At 52.2% G+C, this 18798-nt stretch overlaps 1 protein-coding gene across 1 annotated transcript in view; it reads left to right on the top strand.

The window, feature by feature from the left end:
- PTPRN2 (protein tyrosine phosphatase, receptor type, N polypeptide 2) overlaps nucleotides 1-18798 on the top strand; it is a 789125-nt gene that overhangs the window by 728786 nt on the left and 41541 nt on the right. The window contains exon 16 of the mRNA XM_011941545.1: nucleotides 3558-3635. Coding sequence (XP_011796935.1) covers nucleotides 3558-3635 — 78 coding nt within the window. The remainder of the gene's footprint in view (nucleotides 1-3557; nucleotides 3636-18798) is intronic.

The following is an 18798-nucleotide window of genomic DNA, read 5'->3' as shown; positions in this document are numbered from 1 at the left end:
TGCTATCATCCAAGCTCCTCGCTCCCTGAGCACACCCGCCGTACAGATATCGGGACTGAGGCCTGGAGACTGTGACGTCCAAGCTCCTCACTCCCTGAGCACACCCGCCGTACAGATATGGAGACTGAGGCCTGGAGACATGGACATCCAAGCTCCTCACTCCCTGAGCATACCCACTGTACAGATATGGAGACTGAGGCCTGGAGACACGGACAGGCCTTTTCCCACAGTCAGGCAGTTTGTGTCGGGAACATAACAGTCATACAAATGAAAAGTATATTGCAATGAAACAGAGCAACGAATAGGAGGCGGAGATTAAGAACGAAGATCGGAGGAAGCCAGAGTGGGTGCTGTGTAATCACTGAGCGAGAAAGACGGAGGGACACACACCTGCCACGTCGGGTCGTCAGGCAAATGCCCTCACTGGAAAAAGCAGTGCTAGTAGGAACTCACTTGATTTCCTCCACAGTCACTTATCCTGCCTGAAAACCTTAAATGTAATAAAATCTCTGCGTGGCCAGTTAAGTATTTGCTTGACTTTTCCTCGAAGGCTGTGTGAAACCACAAGGAGGCCGCCTGTGGCCTTCACAGTGGCCACTTGCACAAAATCCTTCCGCCCAGAATCACTTTCTGTTCAACAGAATGTGCCAGGAATTAAATGATTGTAATTGTCTCCTGAATTATTGTGGAACCGATAACACATGTCACCACTCAGATCATCATGCTGTTCCCACCTTCCCAGTGGCCCCCACAGGACGGCAGGTGGGCAGGAGGGAGGTGAGGCCAGTCCCCACTCAGTCTGCGCAGCCCGTACTTCGTGTTCAGCCATCCCCCTTGCAGCACCCTGACTGTATTTGCTCCTGTCTTGGGCATTGGAACAGGTGATGGGTGTGTGGACTTTAGGACACCTTAACAATTCAGACCTAACTCAACAGTCACCTTATCGACCCTCCTGCAACCCTGTCCAGAATTTTACTTTCAATCACCTTTTTCTCATTTTGAAAGCAACTAAATGTGCTAGTTTGAACATGCTTACAATTTTAAAATATGTTGTTGTAGAAATTGCTCTGGGAAAAAAATAAAGCACATTTAAGAAGGAGGTGGGGTTTTCCTTTTTATGCATTACTATTTGCAGGGAAAAGACGGGGTCTCTGTAAATAGCTGTCACCCCCAACAAATGCATATTTCAAAAAATCAAAACTCCTTATTTCTGCTAAGCATTTTTCTACTGAAACATTCTAATTGGGGCTTTCAGTGGCAGTAACATAATTTTACCTGTATTGTGTGTGTTGTGGCGAATTTCAAAACGAGGTCCGGTTTTAATTATGAATCACTAAATCAGATGCACAAAAAGCTTTTCTCCCTGCCTCCCCCCAGCCCCCGGCTAGCGTCACCGTGTTGTTCTGTGAGAATAACTTACATCTGTTCCTTTATGCTCGCCCCTCTTTTATGGTGAACATAATTATAAGGTGCATTTGGTGCCTTCTTTTGTGCTGACAGCCGTCATCTCTGGGGCTGGTGACGGCTGCACGGGGACTCACTGGCTCACTGTTAAAGAAAACGTGCCCCACGTCAGCTTCCCAAAAGCAGCAGCGCTCAAGGTGACACTGGGGCCACCACTGATGTCCTCATGCATTGGCTTAAAATTACATAGGGTTAAAACTTGCTCGTTTTTCACTGTGTTAAGAAATTTATTCTTTTTGGTTTTTGGGGGATTTTTTTGTGATGTAAAAAATAATTTTTTTTGTTTTTTTTGTTTTTTATTGTTTGTTATACTTTAAGTTCTAGTCACTCATAGGTGGGAATTGAACAATGAGAAATGTGTTCTTAATGATTACCTTGAAATCTGGAGCATCGTAAATCTCGAATCAAACCCTGATAGCAAAAGAGTACATTTTAGTCCTAGACACAATAGAAGGAAGGAGTGTGCTTCAGCTGCACAAGCAGCTGCCTCCCCAAGGTGAGGTTCCCCCAGCGCAGCATCCAGCTCTCCGGGAGTCAGTCTCTGCAGATGCTTCTGGGAGGTGTGGGGAAGAGCTGGTGCGTCCTGGGGATGATGGAGATGACCTGGTGTCTTCATGTCCTTTGCAGGGTGGCCTGAACTTGCCCTCTGGGAGACAGAGCCGCCTCCGTCTGACTCCCCTCAGCAACGTGCTCAAATCCTGCTTGCCTCTCGAGGCTTTGTCCTCATGTTCTTTTTTCTTTTTTTCTGTGCTTAATCTTCGAAATAAATGTAATAATTATGGTCTTCTAAGCCAGCCTTCTCCCATTGGAGCTAGCAGGATGCGTTTGGACAAATTGGGGAGCCGGAGAGCCCACACCTGCGCTCTTTGTTTCTGGTCCCTGCCTGGTGAGGAAACAGAACAGAAAGCCACTCCCAGCAAGGCCCTTCCTCCGCGGCTCTGCCCGTGCCCCCTTCCACCCTGGCTCTGCCGCAGACCCAGGCCCAGGCCAGCTGGCTCTGCCCATGCCCCCTTCTGCCCCGGCTCTGCCACAGACCCAGGCCCAGGCCCAGGCCCAGGCCAACCAACTCCGCCCGTGCCCGCTTCCACTCCGGGTCTGCCCGTGGCCCCTTCTGCCCCAGCTCTGCCACAGACCCAGGCCCAGGCCAACCGGCTCTACCCATGCCCCCTTCCACTCTGGCTCTGCCCATGCCCCCTTCTGCCCCAGCTCTGCCACAGACACAGGCCCAAGCCCAGGTCGACTAGCTCTGCCCATGGCCCCTTCCACCCCGGCTCTGCTGCAGACCCAGGCCCAAGCCCAGGCCGACCAGCTCTGCCCATGCCCCCTTTCCAGGATACACAAAAACAAGCCCCCACACACGACAAGTTAACTCCAGCAGGGAAGCAGGAGGTAGCGCTGGTTCGTTCTCCCAGGACGCTGGCAAGTTTGTCCTTGGGGCCTGGAGGAACCACGTTCACACTCTCCATTGAGAGCCTGGAGCTCAGCCTCAGCCCAGCCAGCCCTGTGTCTCTAGCAAGAGGCTCGTTCTCCTGAACACAGGGCAGCCTGGGTGGGCTCCGTGGCCAGGAAGCTCTGGGGTCGCTTGCAGGCTGGAAAACTCATCCATGTCATGGGGCCATACCGGCTGAGTGGGCTAATGACAGCTGTCTGCACTCCTTGGGCTACTGGTCTTCATTTCTGTTGATGCCGCTCTTAGAACCGCAACCTCAGGTATAAGGAAAGCATTTCAGACATGGTGGCTCAGCTCGAGATGGCTGGGTCTTCAGACGCGGTGGCTCAGTTCAGGACGGCTGGGTCTTCAGACGCGGTGGCTCAGTTCAGGACGGCTGGGTCTTCAGACGCGGTGGCTCAGCTCGGAACGGCTGGGTCTTCAGACGCGGTGGCTCAGCTCGGGACGGCTGGGTCCCCATCTGTGCCAGGTGCTCGTTTGAATCAGCAAAGGGCAAGTTGTGTGTTGCTCAGCTCAGGAGACACCACCCTTCCCTCCTCCTGAACCCGGGCTCTGCTTCTGGGCTTCCTAACCTCTGGGTTTCCTAACCGCTGGGCTTCCTAACCTCCTGGCTAACCGCTGTCATGTGGTCTTGTCTCCGCAGATGGATCACGACCCGAGGAACCCCGCGTACATCGCCACCCAGGGACCGCTGCCCACCACCGTGGCCGACTTTTGGCAGGTGAACTTTTTAAAATTAAAATCTCTCTGGAAGGAAGATCTCAATAACTGGGTCACAAACCGTGTCTTGAATCTGATTAAGCCAATCAAACTTCTTACAGACACTCATCAAATGTTACTTATATCAGAATTTCAGTCCTTTCGTATTTTTTATTATCAATCTTCTGTTTTCCAAAACTTGAGTATGAAAAAATTCCCTTTGAGAGATGTAATGTTTTCAAGATCATTACTTTTAAGCCACTTTACATTTGCATTTTATAAAACAGCGAGGATACAGTTAGGAAGTGTTTACATCGTTCCATGTTATTGAAAAATGAGCCTGTTTTCCATGGTGTTGTTATGATGATGGTCACAGCAGGGCCCCCGTGCGGTTTATCCTCCTCACCTGGAGTCCCGCAGGGCATCTAAAGGCCAGGCGGTGCTTCTCTACTCGGCGCAAGCCCAGGTCACACAGACGGAGGCACAGACACGAGGGCTGATGTGAACGTCAAACGTCAGCAAATAGAGCAACACGCAGAGGGCAGGGGATCTTCCTTCTCCAGCTGTCCCCGGGTCCCCCCTCACCAGCCACATGACAAAGCTGAATAGGAATGGGTTCTGGAACCTGGAACGTGGCCGTGAGTTGCCACAGGAGTACAGGCACTGGTCACATGTCGGGCATACCAGCCGCCCCCGAGCCTGGCAGAGAGGATCTCCTAAGGAGATTCGAGCTGGGGACAAAGGTGGGAAGCAATGCAGAATCCCACGTGGCAGAATCCAGGCAGGGAGGTGCCTGTCACAGCAGTGATGCCGGGACCAGGCCGCAGCCTCCTGGCGATCCACAGCCTGGGCCTCCTGGCGATCCGCGGGCGCCCATGCAGCACTGGGGTGAGACGTTTCCTAATGTCGCCATGCACCGGAGTCGGTAAATTCATTTCTGCTCCAGGCTCTTCCTATTCCCTGTACTTCCCTCTCCCGGCTTTCCCGTCAGCCTCGCATGACTCCGATTACAGGAAGGACAGCCTCCTCTCTCCGCCCTTGAGAACAGTCTCTGAGGGCTTTCCAGAAAAGTCAGGAACAGACCAGGGTTTCTGAGGGCTTCCGAGCACCCTTGCATGGTGAGCATTTGAATCCTCAGGTGCCATCATCCCATTTTATGGGCAAGGCACGTGGGTATTGGAGAGATGGCATCACTTACCCAGGGCAGCTCGGATGACACCAGGATCTAAAACACGTCGGTATGACCTGCTCTGTGTGTCTGCCTGTGGCTTCATGCTATTGAAAATAAATAAATAAATAAACAAAACTAAACTATCTCTGTGTGACATTGTTGAAGCTTGTAATCCCGGCATGGCATGGCGAACCTGTGACACTTGGATGGTTCTGGGGGCTCTTGGTCCCAGCACCCTGGGGCACTTGAGTTCCCTCCTTGTCACCACTGGGGAATCGCCCAACCCGGTGAGAACATGCCTGTCCCAGGGAAGATGGCACCCTGGGACCCATCACCTCAGGAGTTTCATGGTAGGAAGGTCTTCTTTGCATGGCACACACCTGCCTTCCTGAAACATGGACCCATCTGTCCCAGCTCTACCCTTAGAATGGAGCCCCAGGGCCCGTACAGGGATGCCCCCTGCTGCACATGCTCATCCCGGCTTCTCAGGGAAAAGGACAGAGTGTTTGGAATTGGAGGGCAGGCAGGGAATGCCCACGGAGTCCTAATACCACCCGAGTTTTCATCCACCTCAACCCATTACTCAAAACGTGCTTATTTATGTGTGGCGTGGGGTGCCCCCGAATATGTGTTCTTTCGTTTTTATGAGCCCTTGGGCCCCCACAGCCCAACATCAACTTCATCTCCTCACCTGTGCAAGACTTCTCTGTCCAGCAAAGCCACAGGGTCTGGAGGGTGTCCATGCTTAACAGTCACGGTGATGCTCACATCCACCCTCCATCCTGTGTGAAGGCTCTCGGCGTCCACACTCAACGACCACGATGATGCCCACATCCACCCTCCGTCCTGTGTGAAGGCTCTCAGCGTCCACACTCAACGACCACAGTGATGCTCACATCCACCCTCCGTCCTGTGTGAAGGCTCTCGGCGTCCACACTCAACAACCACGATGATGCCCACATCCACCCTCCGTTCAGCAGGTGCCACATCCACCCTCCGTCCTGTGTGAAGGCTCTTGGCGTCCACACTCAACGACCATGATGGTGCCCACATTCCGCCCTCCGTTCAGCAGGTGCCGGGTCCTGTGTGAAGCTCTCACGTGCTGACCTGTAGTCTTTGTGGTCCGTGAGACTAAGAGGCTCATAGCGTGTCCAGATTCACATGGCTAGTGAATATAAGGCGTGAACCATATTTCTTACTGTTTATTATGGATAGTTGCAATTGTTAGAGGCAATTCATTTGATCAGTGTTTACATCTTATGAACTGTTTTAGAGTGATTATCAAAGAGCATACATTCTTGAAATTGAAATAATGCATCTCTAAATGAAATAAGTAGAGACAAATTTTAAAGCAAGGTGAAATGCAAGACAATTTCGAGAGACATCTCAATCAGCAGGTATCAGGTGGTTCCAGGAAACCCCAGCGTCCCTCAACCTGGTCACAGCTCTTCTAAGACAAGAGCTCATAGCCAGTAGTCTCAGCCCTCCCAGGATGTTCTCAAGCGCGCCAGCCCAGCAGAGCCTCCGAGAAATCCTGAACTAAAGAAACTTGCTTCATTTTGCTTCCTGCAGACTTCCCTGACCACGACGTCATTGCTTCCACATCCCGCCTCATCCTGGGGATCCCTCTGTGCAGAACGCAGGAGCTGCCCGCCGTCAATGCCCTAAATCCACACAGAGCAGGATGGAGGAGAGTTGCTTCCTAGCACAGTCACGTTTGCTTGAGGGCCTCTAAACCGTGTATTTTAGAATGTCAGCATCTCTCAGGCATTGCTCTCCATTGAATAATTACCAGTGAGCCCCAAGATTGACATTCTTAAAAATTCAAAGTTAGGGTTCTCTTTGCCCTGTCTGGCTTAGCAGAATGCAGGCAGAGGAAGCAACACCTGTCTTGACAACTGCCCACGGAAGGCAGAACTTTTCCAAACCTACAGTAACGTGCACTTTTAAGGACAAAGCTGGATTTGAAACATGAAGTTGATGGTGACGAAGTCAACAGGCTGAGTTGGAGTCAGCATCGTCTCCTCCTGCATCCCCCGTCTGGACCATTCCCAGATGCTGACCAAGGATCGGGACACAGACCAAAGGTTATGGATCATCCCAAAGCACCTTCTTTTTATCTCTGGCTGTTGATGCTGATCTGAAGCTCCTCCTTGGGGTGGGTCCACAGGTGTTTCTTCTCTGTCGGTAATCAGCGAATTCCAGGAAGAAAGCATAAGCGTGAGAAAAGCCGTGATGGGAAAGACGGCTGTGTCTGCCCCAGGCCCGTGCACTCCTTGGGGGGTTAGAAGTGTCCCCCTCATCTCCGCCTCCCTGTCACACAGCCTTTCCCCACTGTGGATCTATGTCGGGGTCCAAATTTCCCTCCTCTTCTAAGGATGTCATTGGACTGAGAGCTCGTCCTAGCCTGTGTGATCTCACCTTAACTCGACCACATCTGCAAAGACCCTATTTCCAAATAAGACCACTTTCACTGGTTGCAGGTGGACATGGATTTGGGGGTACATGATTCTACCCAGTACAATGGCTAAGAAGAAAAAATGCCTTTTCCAAACAGCTAATTGGCACCCACATGACATGGTGATGGGTCAAGAGTCTGTTCGGAGGTCACTGGGAGGCTGGGAGGCAGAGGAGCCAGGAGGGCCCCAAGGTCCTCAACAAGAAATGCTGTACAGGGGCCCATGGGTCCAGAAAGGAGGAGCCTGGAAGAGGGGTTCAGGGGAAGTCCCCTCAGTGAGCATGGGGCAAGGTCACTCCGTGCACACCAGCCTCTCCCCCAGCATGGCACCGTGAGGCCCCGTCAACTCCCCTTCCCGTGGGGCCCACAGCACCTCTGTCCATGCTGCGGCTGTGAGCAAAGCCCAGAACATGCACGAAAATCCACAGAGGGTCACCACTTACTGCACACACGGCACTTTCCTGCGGTGAATCAGCTCTATATGGACACTGGATGCATTTCAAGAATTTGATTTCCAAAATTTGACTTACATCAAGAAATTCCTAAAAATAAATTCGTTACCTAAAGGAAGATGTACCCCAAATTAATTCCTTGTCTGTGAATGCCCTTCAAATCATTCAGCTTAATTCCTGGTCCTTACTCCATCTCAGAGGGGTCTGTGGAAGTCTGAGCGACAGTTCAGAAATCAGTGTTACTAGTAAGTAGTAAACTGGCCTAGAAATAAAACATACCTCAAGGAAAGAAGACCCATTTGGGGTTGAGGGTGTCATTTTGTCATATAAACACTTTTTTTTTTAGGTGTGGAACGATTTTAAAGGAAGAATGGAAAGGAAACTTAAGTATGGGACAATCTTGTGCTACATTATTTGAAGTCATATCAAGATCTTAGAAGGAAACATTTCCACTGTCCTCTATGCTGGTCATTCTGGGATCATATCTGGAATATGATGTTCATTCTGGGATCATAAATTCAAAAAGGGTGCTGACATTCAAAACACAAAAGAAAAAGAAGCCAGAGAGTTTGGTGGAAACAGCCAGGGTGGTGAGAGTTTTGAACATCACTGCAGGAGGAGGCAGGAAAAGCCATCCTCGGCATAGAGCACCACCCACAAGCTCCCTCTTCCACGCACGCTGCCGCTGTCCGCCCAGACGTCACACGGGAACTTGGCCTCAGCTGGCGTCTGGACTTCGTGGTGCATAAAACTTTCTTTTTAAAATCCTAAGACTCTAGATCTCAAGGAGGGTTAATAATATTCTAATAAATTTTAAATTAGGAACACGAGTTTGGCTTTGTGAGGTTTTCCTGTTTTGTTCAATGCTTCTAAATAAGGAGTCTTAACACCTTGTACCCATCTGTTGACACCCCCAGGTGTTGAGCGCTGGTTGCTGTAAACACTCTGCTTGGGGAGGCTGAATGTCAGGAAGGAAGGCGAGAGAAGGCAGGGGTCCGTGGTCTACTCCTGGATCCCTGCGGCTCTGGGTACCTATCAGATGGCCTTTCTCCAGAAAGTGTATTTTAATCTGCAAAGATGCCTCCCACCTGCCAAATGGGGCCACCTTGAGTGAAAGACACACACCCATTGGAGGGGATATCCGAGTCCAGGTGGCATAAGGAGAGGGGCTGGGGGAAGAACGGAAGTCCCATCTATTGAGGTCTTCGATGCCAGACCCTGGGCAGGCACTTCCCGTGTGGGATCTCATCTGGCTGAGCCACTGGCCCTGCGACGAAGCCTTCATGAGCCTCCCATCATTCTACCTCATGGGGTCCCTGGAGGCGTCAGATTCATAGAGGCAGGCAGTAGAGGGCAGTGGCCAGGGCTTGGGGAGGGGACAGTGGGGAGGGGCTTGATGGGGACAGGGTTCCCGTTTGGGAAGATGAGAATGGCCTGAAGAGTGTGGTGACGGTGACGGTTGCAGAGTGGGGAGAAGGCCCTTACTGCCCTGCACTGTGCACTTACAAATGGTAAATTATATGTTAAATATGTTTTACTACAATTAAAATAGAGATATATAGAGCAAGCCCAATTCTACCCTGGATGAAGCTGTGGCCCAGAGAGCCATAAGGACCCACCCAGGTCCACACGGCTAGTGGGAGGCAGAGCCCATTCTAGACCCAGACGTGTGTAGTGCCAGGATGTCTCTTCACCACACACGCTCCTTACAGATGAAGAAGGCACAGTGATTCATGAACACATCTCTATAAACAGAAAAGAGAGATCCGGCTGCGGTGACCTCGGCATGTCCGGAATAGGCGTTGTTTACCAAAATACACGTGTGCTTAGACTCAAGGCACAGAATATGTGAAAGTCAAACTCCTCAGAGACGGGCAATAAAGTGACACTTTTTCCAGGTGCCAAGACTTCCCCATGGGGAAGCAAGGTCTGCACCTTCCCGGGAACGTGGCCCCGCAGCACGTCCCTGGCCCAGTCATGTCCTGGTGCACAGGGCAGCTGTCACAGAGAAGCCCCTGTAGGCGGGACTGTAGCTGGAGGATAAGGACTGCTGGGGAGGCAGGGGAGGGGCGCGGGCATCGACAGTCCATCGCGGACCACCTCCCTACCGCCTGCCCCTGCTGTGCCGCCTTCCACCACACCCTGTGCTACGCGGCTCGTGTCGACCGAAGGGAGTTGGCCACCCGCCATCCCCCTTTCCTATCTTTAGAAAGAGCTGCAGAATGATGTGCTCTTCTTCCAGAGGGAGCTTCTGTGTGTCACCACCAAACACTGGCTGTGCCCAGGAGATACACAACAGCTGTTTCTAAACCAGAAATGTAGGCAGCGTGGTCTGTCACGATCAGGTGCGGAGTGGATGTCTGCAGATGTGACATGGAAAACCAGGGCCCTGGAGCCCAGGCACGGGGACAGCCACCGCAGGAACTGACTCCCCATATGGGAGGCTCAGCCAAGAGGACGACTCCAGAGTCTAGCCTTGCCTCTCCTGTCTGACAAGCAGGCAGCCTTTCAGGATGGAATCAGACACAAAGCAGCTCCCCCGACCCCCAGGGAGAGCACAAAGCGCTCGCTGAAGTCAGCAGGTGTCCCGCTGGCATCGGATGCGTGCTGACTCTTATTGCATCAACACTTTACCAAGAAAAAGGTGCACTATCAATTTCTAGTTTCCGCTTTCTAAAAGTATTCTGTGATGAAGCCTCAGCTGGGGGGATACGTTTTCTCATTTCCAAATTGATAGGCTTGATGTAAATACAGCTTTTTATTATTTGGCATCTGTAGATCATAGTTCTTACTATGATTAAGAAAAAAACCTGAACTTGGAACTGCGGAAGACCCAAAGAATTTAAAGGTGTTTCCTTCCAACTGCCTGCCAGTCACTGGCGACGAGGCCGAGGTGCAGGAGAATGACAGTTCAGAGCTGACTGTCACCATGCAGGGCCACCCACCACCCAGTACCAGTGGATTGTCTGCCTCTCTGTCCGCCTGTCTGCCTGCCTCCCTGTCTTGTCACTGTCTGCCTGTCTGTCTGCCTGTCTTGTCTCTGGCTGCCTGTCTGTCTGCCTGCCTATCTTGTCTGTCTGCCTGCCTGGCTGCCTGACTGTCTTGTCTGTCTGCCTGCCTGTCTTGTCTGCCTGTCTGTCTGTGTATCTGCCTGTCTGCTGTGTCAGCCACTGCACTGGTCCAGGCAGGGGTGAGTGGGAAGATGGCAGACCTGGATTCCACACCATGCACTGTCTCTGGGCAGCTTCCTTGATCAGCCCAGGATGACCACTTCTGGCATCACCATCAGTACCACCAGCAAGCAAACCTCAGAGCATCCAGAGATGACCCTGGCCTGGCCTCAGTAGAGGGGATGGCCCCACACCACCTAACTTTTAAAAATGTTTAAACCCTCCAAAGATGGCATCTGCTCAGCCCGAGCTGGTTCACGGCCCCCAGCTACTCACAACCGTTGTAATGTTCCCTGGGCATGTGGGAGGCAGGGCCCTGAGTCTCCAGGACAGACTCAACGTCCAGCAGCAGGTGCACTGAGTCTCCAGGACAGGCCCGGTGTCCAGCAGCAGGTGCACTGAGTCTCCAGGACAGGCCCGGTGTCCAGCAGCAGGTGCACTGAGTCTCCAGGGCAGACGTGGCGTCCAGCAGCATGTTCACTGAGTCTCCAGGACAGACTCAACGTCCAGCAGCAGGTGCACTGAGTCTCCAGGACAGGCCCGGTGTCCAGCAGCTGGGGCCCTGAATGTCCAGGACAGGCCCGGTGTCCAGCAGTGGGGGCCCTGAGTCTCCAGGACAGACCCGGTGTCCAGCAGCAGGTGCACTGAGTCTCCAGGACAGGCCCGGTGTCCAGCAGCAGGTGCACTGAGTCTCCAGGACAGACGTGGCGTCCAGCAGCAGGTGCACTGAGTCTCCAGGACAGACTCAACGTCCAGCAGCAGGTGCACTGAGTCTCCAGGACAGGCCCGGTGTCCAGCAGCTGGGGCCCTGAATGTCCAGGACAGGTCCAGCAGCAGGTGCACTGAGTCTCCAGGACAGACTCAACGTCCAGCAGCAGGTGCACTGAGTCTCCAGGACAGGCCCGGTGTCCAGCAGCTGGGGCCCTGAATGTCCAGGACAGGCCCAGCATCCAGCAGTGGGGCCCTGAGTCTCCAGGACAGACCCAGCGTCCAGCAGCCTCCTTTCTTGTCAGATGTGTCCAGCCCGGGGCCACAGTGTCTGCTCTGGGTCTGTGGTTACCCTAAGTGGTCTGGCTCCAAGAGCATAAGAATGTCCCCCAGTCCTTGCGGCTCCCTAGTGTGGGTGAAGACTCAGCTTGGTCATCACCCTGTTCCACCCCCGGACAGTGGCTGACGTGAGAGGGAACCGTCTGCAGATCTCACTGACTCTGGAGTGAAGAGGCTCAGGAGGTTAGCAGAGGGAAGTGACTTCGGAGCCTGCTACCTCACAGTTGGGTTGATTTTAAGGCATGTTACTTGATTAAAGGGAAGCACGAGAGTTGTGTTCTTAGTTAATTTCTTAGGAAAAACTTGATTTTTCATGTCCTCAATTGATAAGTACTTTAACCACATACCCGAGACTTTCCAGGACATTGTTATATTTCAAAGGTTTGGTCTTGCTGGACTTTTTTCATTCATAAATTCACAAACCTTTAAAGGTGAAAGAAACTGTTTCTCACGTTACTTTATCTAAATTTTGGGTTTGAAACCTGTGACCTTGAAGCTTGTCTGTGGTTCTGCTCGAGACAGTGCAAAGATGGTCAGTTGGTCTCTCGCCACACACGTGCAGAATTTAAAATGGGACTCCAATAGAAAGGACAGGTCCAAGTTTCCTTTCCAACTGATTCTTACGGCTCCCAGCGGAGAACAGCAGGCTCTGCTGCTCCTGTGTGTGATTGCTTCCCAGCCTCCACCCAGCTCCTCCCCTCCCCACTCCTCCTCTACCTGGGACTCCTCCTCCACCTGGGACTTTTCCACCAGCAGTATTTCTGCCCAGGAGGAAGAGCAAGCCTCAGAATGAGAAGGACTTGCCACTCCACCGAAGTCAGGTCTGCGTCCTCTGGGAAAGACTCACAGCCTGCTTGTGTGCGAGCAGACCCCGTGTGGCTTGGTGTGGCCACCCTGCCGCGTAGGGGTTCCCACAGTGGAAATGCACTTCCTCTTCCTCTTCCTCTTCCTCTCTTGCTTCACAACTGGATCTGATGCATTTATGTCAGGTCCTGATCTTGAAAAGGAAAGGCCGCCCAGTGCGGCAGCTGCCCGCAAGGAGACCAGGCGCACGTTTAACCGGGAACGCGAGCACAGGCAGAGGCCACAGGGAGTCTCAGTGACGCCTGGGCCAGGTGACTTCCTGTGCGGGTCCAATGCCTGATCACAAAGGCACCCACGCTGGTCACACAAAGGCTGGTGGAGAGGAAGTCCAGTGTGTGACTGTGCGTTCCCACTGTGGAACCCCTATGCGGCAGGGTGGCCACACCAAGCCACACGGGGTCTGCTCGCACACAAGCAGGCTGTGAGTCTTTCCCAGAGGACGCAGACCCGACTTCAGTGGAGTGGCAAGTCCTTCTCGTTCTGAGGCTTGCTGTTCCTCCTGGGCAGAAATACTGCTGGTGGAAAAGTCCCAGAGGTTGCTGCACCTGCTCCTCTGCCCTGGGATGGGGCTGTGAGGCGGCATAGGCGTCAATCTGACGGTGGCACAGGGGGATTCCTCCTGCCACCTCCTCATCAGCCTTTCCATCAGCACTGCTGACGTGTGTGTGGGCTACGTCGCCTCACCATGTCATCCCTAAATGAATCCCACACTGACATATTTGTTTACTAAAAAAAAAAAAAAAAGCCAGGTAGGTGCAAAATGAGTCGGCCACGGACGGCATCACAAAGGTGTTGTCATCCTGCGTTGGGTTATATTACCGTGTCCAAAGGTGCGTGGCGTGGCCTGGAGCTGTGACTCTCACGGAACCAGAGCCGTGAAGGCTGACGCTTCATTTCTTAGGACTGTCCTCTAGGCAGGGTGAGAGCGGGGTTGAAGGGTTTCCCCTGCAAAAGATGTCACACACGCTATCTCTTCCTCTTTAATCTGTTTCAGACCGCACCGTTTAACTTCCCGGTGTTGGTGAGCTCCTAAGGAGTGGAATGCAAGTGTCTTCCCATTAACTGACTCCTCATCCTTTTAAATTTAGCTGCGTCGTCTTTGTAAGGCTAAACCTCTGTTCAGCCCACAAGAGGACACTCACAACAGAAATGAGCGGAAATGAGCTGTGCAGCAGAATTGCGCGGGCCCTGCACCTGCTCTGGAGAAAATGCATCTTTATGGCAACTGCTTCAGCAGGATGCAGTTACTATGCTTGGTTTTGTTTGTTTGTTTGTTTGTTTTGTTTTGTTTTGTTTTTGAGACAGTCTGGAGTTCAGTGGCATGATCTCAGCTCACTGCAAGCTCCGCCTCCTGGGTTCATGCCATTCTCCTGTCTCAGCCTCTCGAGTAGCTGGGACTACAGGTGCCCACCACCACGCCCAGCTAATTTTTTGTATTTTTAGTAGAGACAGGTTTTCACCGTGTTAGACAGGATGGTCTCAATCTCCTGACCTGTGATCTGCCCACCTTGGCCTCCCAAAGTGCTGGGATTACAGGTGTGAGCCACCGCGCCTGGCTATGCTTGTTTTTTTTAAAAACTGAACACTTGTCTGTACATTTAAGCAAGTCCTGGAGGACTTCTGCCATGCAAGCCTTTGATAACATTTTCTTTTAGTTATTTTTTTTTTACATAAATATCCAAACGGCCTCTTAGAAATGTGAATTGTCTTCAATGAAGCATCTGTTAGATGCCATGGAGGGTAGAAAAGGTAACTGGTCTAGGATGGAGTCTTTAAAGAGATGATCGTCTGGCAGAGGAAAGACATAATGGCAAAGACAGGACTAATACAGGCAGGAAGGGACGCATCACAAAAGATCTAAGTAGAAGGAGGAGAAGCTTTCCTTCTGAAGGGGCCCAGGGATGTTTTGTAGAGAAAATGGCCTGGGGTTTCACTATTTCAGTTTTTTCTTTTGTTTTTCAGAGATAGGATCTCACTATGTTGCCCAGGCTGGTCCTGAACTCCTGGGCTCAAATTATCCTCCTCAGCCTCCCAAGTAGCTGGGACTACAGGTGCACACCACCACATCCAGCTCAAATGTTTCAGTATTTCACATAGATCGTCTTTCCTTAAATCAGATCTTAGTGGAGCTTGAAAAGAGCTTTTTTTTAAGAGTGTGTGTGTGTGTGTGTGTGTGTGTGTTTGAAACAAGAGTCTCCTTCTGTCACCCAGGCTGGCATGCAGTGGCATGATCTCAGCTCACTGCAACCTCTGTACCTCTTATACCTCCCAGGTACAAGCAGTTCTCCTGCCTCAGCTTCGCAAGTAGCCGGGATTACAGGCACCCACCAATACGCCTGGCTAATTTTCTATTTTTAGTAAAGACAGGGTTTTGCCATGTTGTTAAGGCTGGTCTTGAATTCCTGACCTCAAGTGATTCGCCTGCCTCGGCCTCCCAAAGTTCTGGGATTAGAGGTGCGAGTCCCCACACCCAGTTGAGTTATTTTTCATTGTATGTGTTTAAGGTGTACAGCCTGATGTTCTGACACACACAGACATCATGAATGATGACCACAGTCAAGGTAATGAATACATGTCTCCTCGCGTAGTTACCTTTTCTTTGTGTGTGATGAGAGAATCTGAAGTCTACTCTCCCGGCCAATCTCTGTGCCCAACACTCTTATTAACTACAGTCACCATGTTGAATGCCAGGTCTCCAGAATTCAGCCATCCTCTGCTGAAAGTTTCTACCTTTGGATCAATCGCTCCCCATTCCGCCCCCAGCCCCAGGCCCTGGGAGCCACCCTTCTACGCCGTCCCTGAGTTCATCCTTTTTAGGTGCCACATGTGATTGAGATCATGGGGTGCCTATCCTTCTGTGTCCGGCTTATTTCATTTAACGTCGTGTCCTCCAGGTTCATCCATGTTGTCAAAAATGACAGGAGTTCATTCTTTCTTAAGGCTGAATAATATTTCATTGTGTGTATACCACATTTTCTTTATCCATTATCCATTGATGGACATGTGGGTTGTTCCAAATCTTTATTGTGAATAGTTCTGCAATAAACAAAGGGGTGCTGATGTTCCTTCCACACACTAATTTTATTTCCTTTGGGTCTATACCCAGAAGTGGGATTACTGGATCATACGGTGGTTCTGTGTAATTGTTTGAGGCTCTCCATACTGCTTTTTGTTTTTTGTTTTTTTGAGATGGAGTTTTGCTCTTGTTGCCCAGGCTGGAGTGGAATGGCATGATCTTGGCTCACTGCAACCTCCACCTCCCAGGTTCAAGAGATTCTCCTGCCTCAGCCTCCTGAGTAGCTGGGATTATAGGTGCACACCATCATGCCCAGCTAATTTTTGTATTTTTAGTAGGGACAGGGTTTCACCACGTTGGTCAGGCTGGTCTCGAACTCCTGACCTCATGATCCGCCTTCCTTGGCCTCCCAAAGTGCTGGAATTACAGGTGTGAGCCACTGAGCCGGCCTTTTTTTTTTATTTTTTTGAGACAGAGTCTCATTCTGTTGCCCAGGCTGGAGTGCAGTGGTGCAGTCTCGGCTCACTGCAACCTCCGCCTCCCAGGTTCAAATGATTCTCCTGCCTCAGCCTCCCGAGTAGCTGGGATTACAGGCGCCTGCCACCACACCTGGCTAATTTTTGTATTTTTAGTACAGATGGTGTTTCACCATGTTGGTCAGGCTGGTCTCAAACTCCTGACCCCGTGATCCACCCACCTCGGCCTCCCAAAGTGCTGGGATTACAGGTGTGAGCCACCGCGCCCGGCCCTCCATACTGTTTTCTGTAAAGGCTGCCCCCACTCACATTGCTACGGTATAGTGTGTAAGGTTCTCTCTCCTCCACATCCTCTGCACCACTTGCCATCCTCCTCTTCTCGGTGGCAGCCATCCCGACAGGCACGAGGTGCCAGTGCCTGTGGTTGTGATTTGCATTTCCCTGATGACATTCAGCGCCTTTTCATGTACCTGTGGGCCGTTTGTCTGTCTTCTTTGGAGAAATGTTTGTTCAGGTCCCTTGCCCATTTTTAGTTGGGTCATTTGTTTTTTGTTTGTTTGCTGATTAAATACTTATAACTCAGAAAGGACCTAGAGTGAAGAGGCCCTGTGCTCCTCTCCATCAGTGTTGATAGGAAGTGTAGGTGGGGTGGCCATTGTTCCACACCTGTGGGTGATTTGATGGGTGAAGGAGAGAGTGAAGTTGCAGCGGGTGCATCTGTTACTAGGACTGACATCACAAGGTACCGCAAACTGGTTGTTTTGAAACAATAGGAGCACATCCCCTCGCAGTTCTGGAGCCTGGAAGTCTGAGATCCAGGTGTGAACAGGGGCACACTCTACAGAGTCTGCGGGGGAAGATCCCACACGGCCCCTGCAACTTCCCGTGGCTGCCTGCCATCCGGGGTGTGGCTTGGGTGGCCACAGCGCTCCGTCTCTGCCTGTCTGCACATGGCCACTCTCTGTGTCTATGCCTTCTTGAGGTGTTTCCCTTTTCTTCTAAGGACACAGTCACATTGGATTGGGACCCACTCTTGGCTCAGTTGCATCTGCAAAGATCCTGTTTCCAAATAAGGCCACATTCATAGGTACCAGGGGTTAGGACGTCAATATAGGCTGTGGGGAGGACAGCGTTGAACCTGTAACAAACAACAATATGGTTTTTAAATCTACCATCAGTAAACTTACTCAGGTCAAATAACAGCCGAAGTCTGCACTTCTTGTTCGTTGGATCACTGTCCGAATTACTGAATTTGTCCACTTGCTGCTGCCGAACAGCCATCAGGAGACACCACCGCAAGCTGCTGTGCCCCTGCCGGGCGCATCGGGATGGATTGGGCTCACAGAGCCTGGCTGCAGGCTTTAACCCCAGTGTTTGGTGGTCTCTGAGAACCACTGGGCTGACCACTTCCATTCCTGCTGGAATCATAAACAGCAAAGCGCAACGTCACTCCCCTCCCCACCCCAGGCCCACAGAGCTGGCATGGCTAGAGCCTTCAAGGGGGATGCCGAGGCATGGGGACGCTATGTTGAAGAAGCGTGTATAATGGGGGAGGCTCAGTTCTTCTCTGAAGTGTGGTGCCAGCTGTCTGCACTTGGGATCCGGCACTTCCGGCTCATTCTCAGTCCATGTTGGTGGCTTTGGTTCGATCCAGGGCTGGTGGTGGATGGTGGCACCTGCTTCTGCTCCAGGAGGGGTAACCCCAGACTCTAACCCTGCAGTCTGAGGGTGTCGTGGGTGGCTATGGAATCCCACAGTGCCCAAGGACACTGCCACCAGCCGAGGTCGGGGTCTGCCCCTCCAGCACCTCCAGCCAAGTGCCTGATACACAACAGGTGCTCGGGTATGCAGGTGTTTGGGTGTGCAGGCATTCGGGTGTGCAGGGACTTGGCAGTGCAGGCGTTCGGGTGTGCAGGCGCTTGGGTGGGCAGGTGTTCGGGTGTGCAGGTGCTCGGGTGTGCAGGTGTTCAGGTGTGCAGGTGCTTGGGTGTGTAGGTGCTCGGGTGTGCAGGTGCTCGGGTGTGCAGGTGCTCACTTGTGCAGGTTCTCGGGTGTGTAGGTGCTCGGCTGTGCAGGTGTTTGGCTGTGCAGGCGCTCGGATGTACAGGTGCTCAGGTGTGTAGGTGCTCGGCTGTGCAGGGGCTCGGGTGTGCAGGTGTTCGGGTGTGCAGGCGCTTGGCTGTGCAGGCGCTCGGCTGTGCAGGCGCTCAGGTGTGCAGGTGCTCAGCTGTGCAGGTCCTCGGGTGTGCAGGTGTTCGGGTGTGCAGGTCCTCGGGTGGGCAGGTGTTCGGGTGTGCAGGTGCTCGGGTGTGCAGGTGTTCGGGTGTGCAGGTGCTCAGCTGTGCAGGTGCTTGGGTGTGCAGGTGTTCAGGTGTGCAGGTGCTTGGCTGCACAGGTGCTTGGGTGTGCAGATGCTTGTCTGTGCAGGTGCTCAGCTGTGCAGGTGTTTGGGTGTGCAGGTGCTCGGCTGTGCAGGTGTGCGGGTGTGCAGGTGCTTGGCTGTGTTGGTGCTCCAGTGTGCCGGTGCTCGG

The sequence above is a fragment of the Colobus angolensis genome, unplaced genomic scaffold (assembly GCF_000951035.1).
Source record: "Colobus angolensis palliatus isolate OR3802 unplaced genomic scaffold, Cang.pa_1.0 Scaffold2, whole genome shotgun sequence".
Classification (NCBI taxonomy): domain Eukaryota; kingdom Metazoa; phylum Chordata; class Mammalia; order Primates; family Cercopithecidae; genus Colobus; species Colobus angolensis.
The sequence above is the reverse complement of the archived record's forward strand: the minus strand, read 5'-3'. Positions and strand labels throughout refer to the sequence as shown.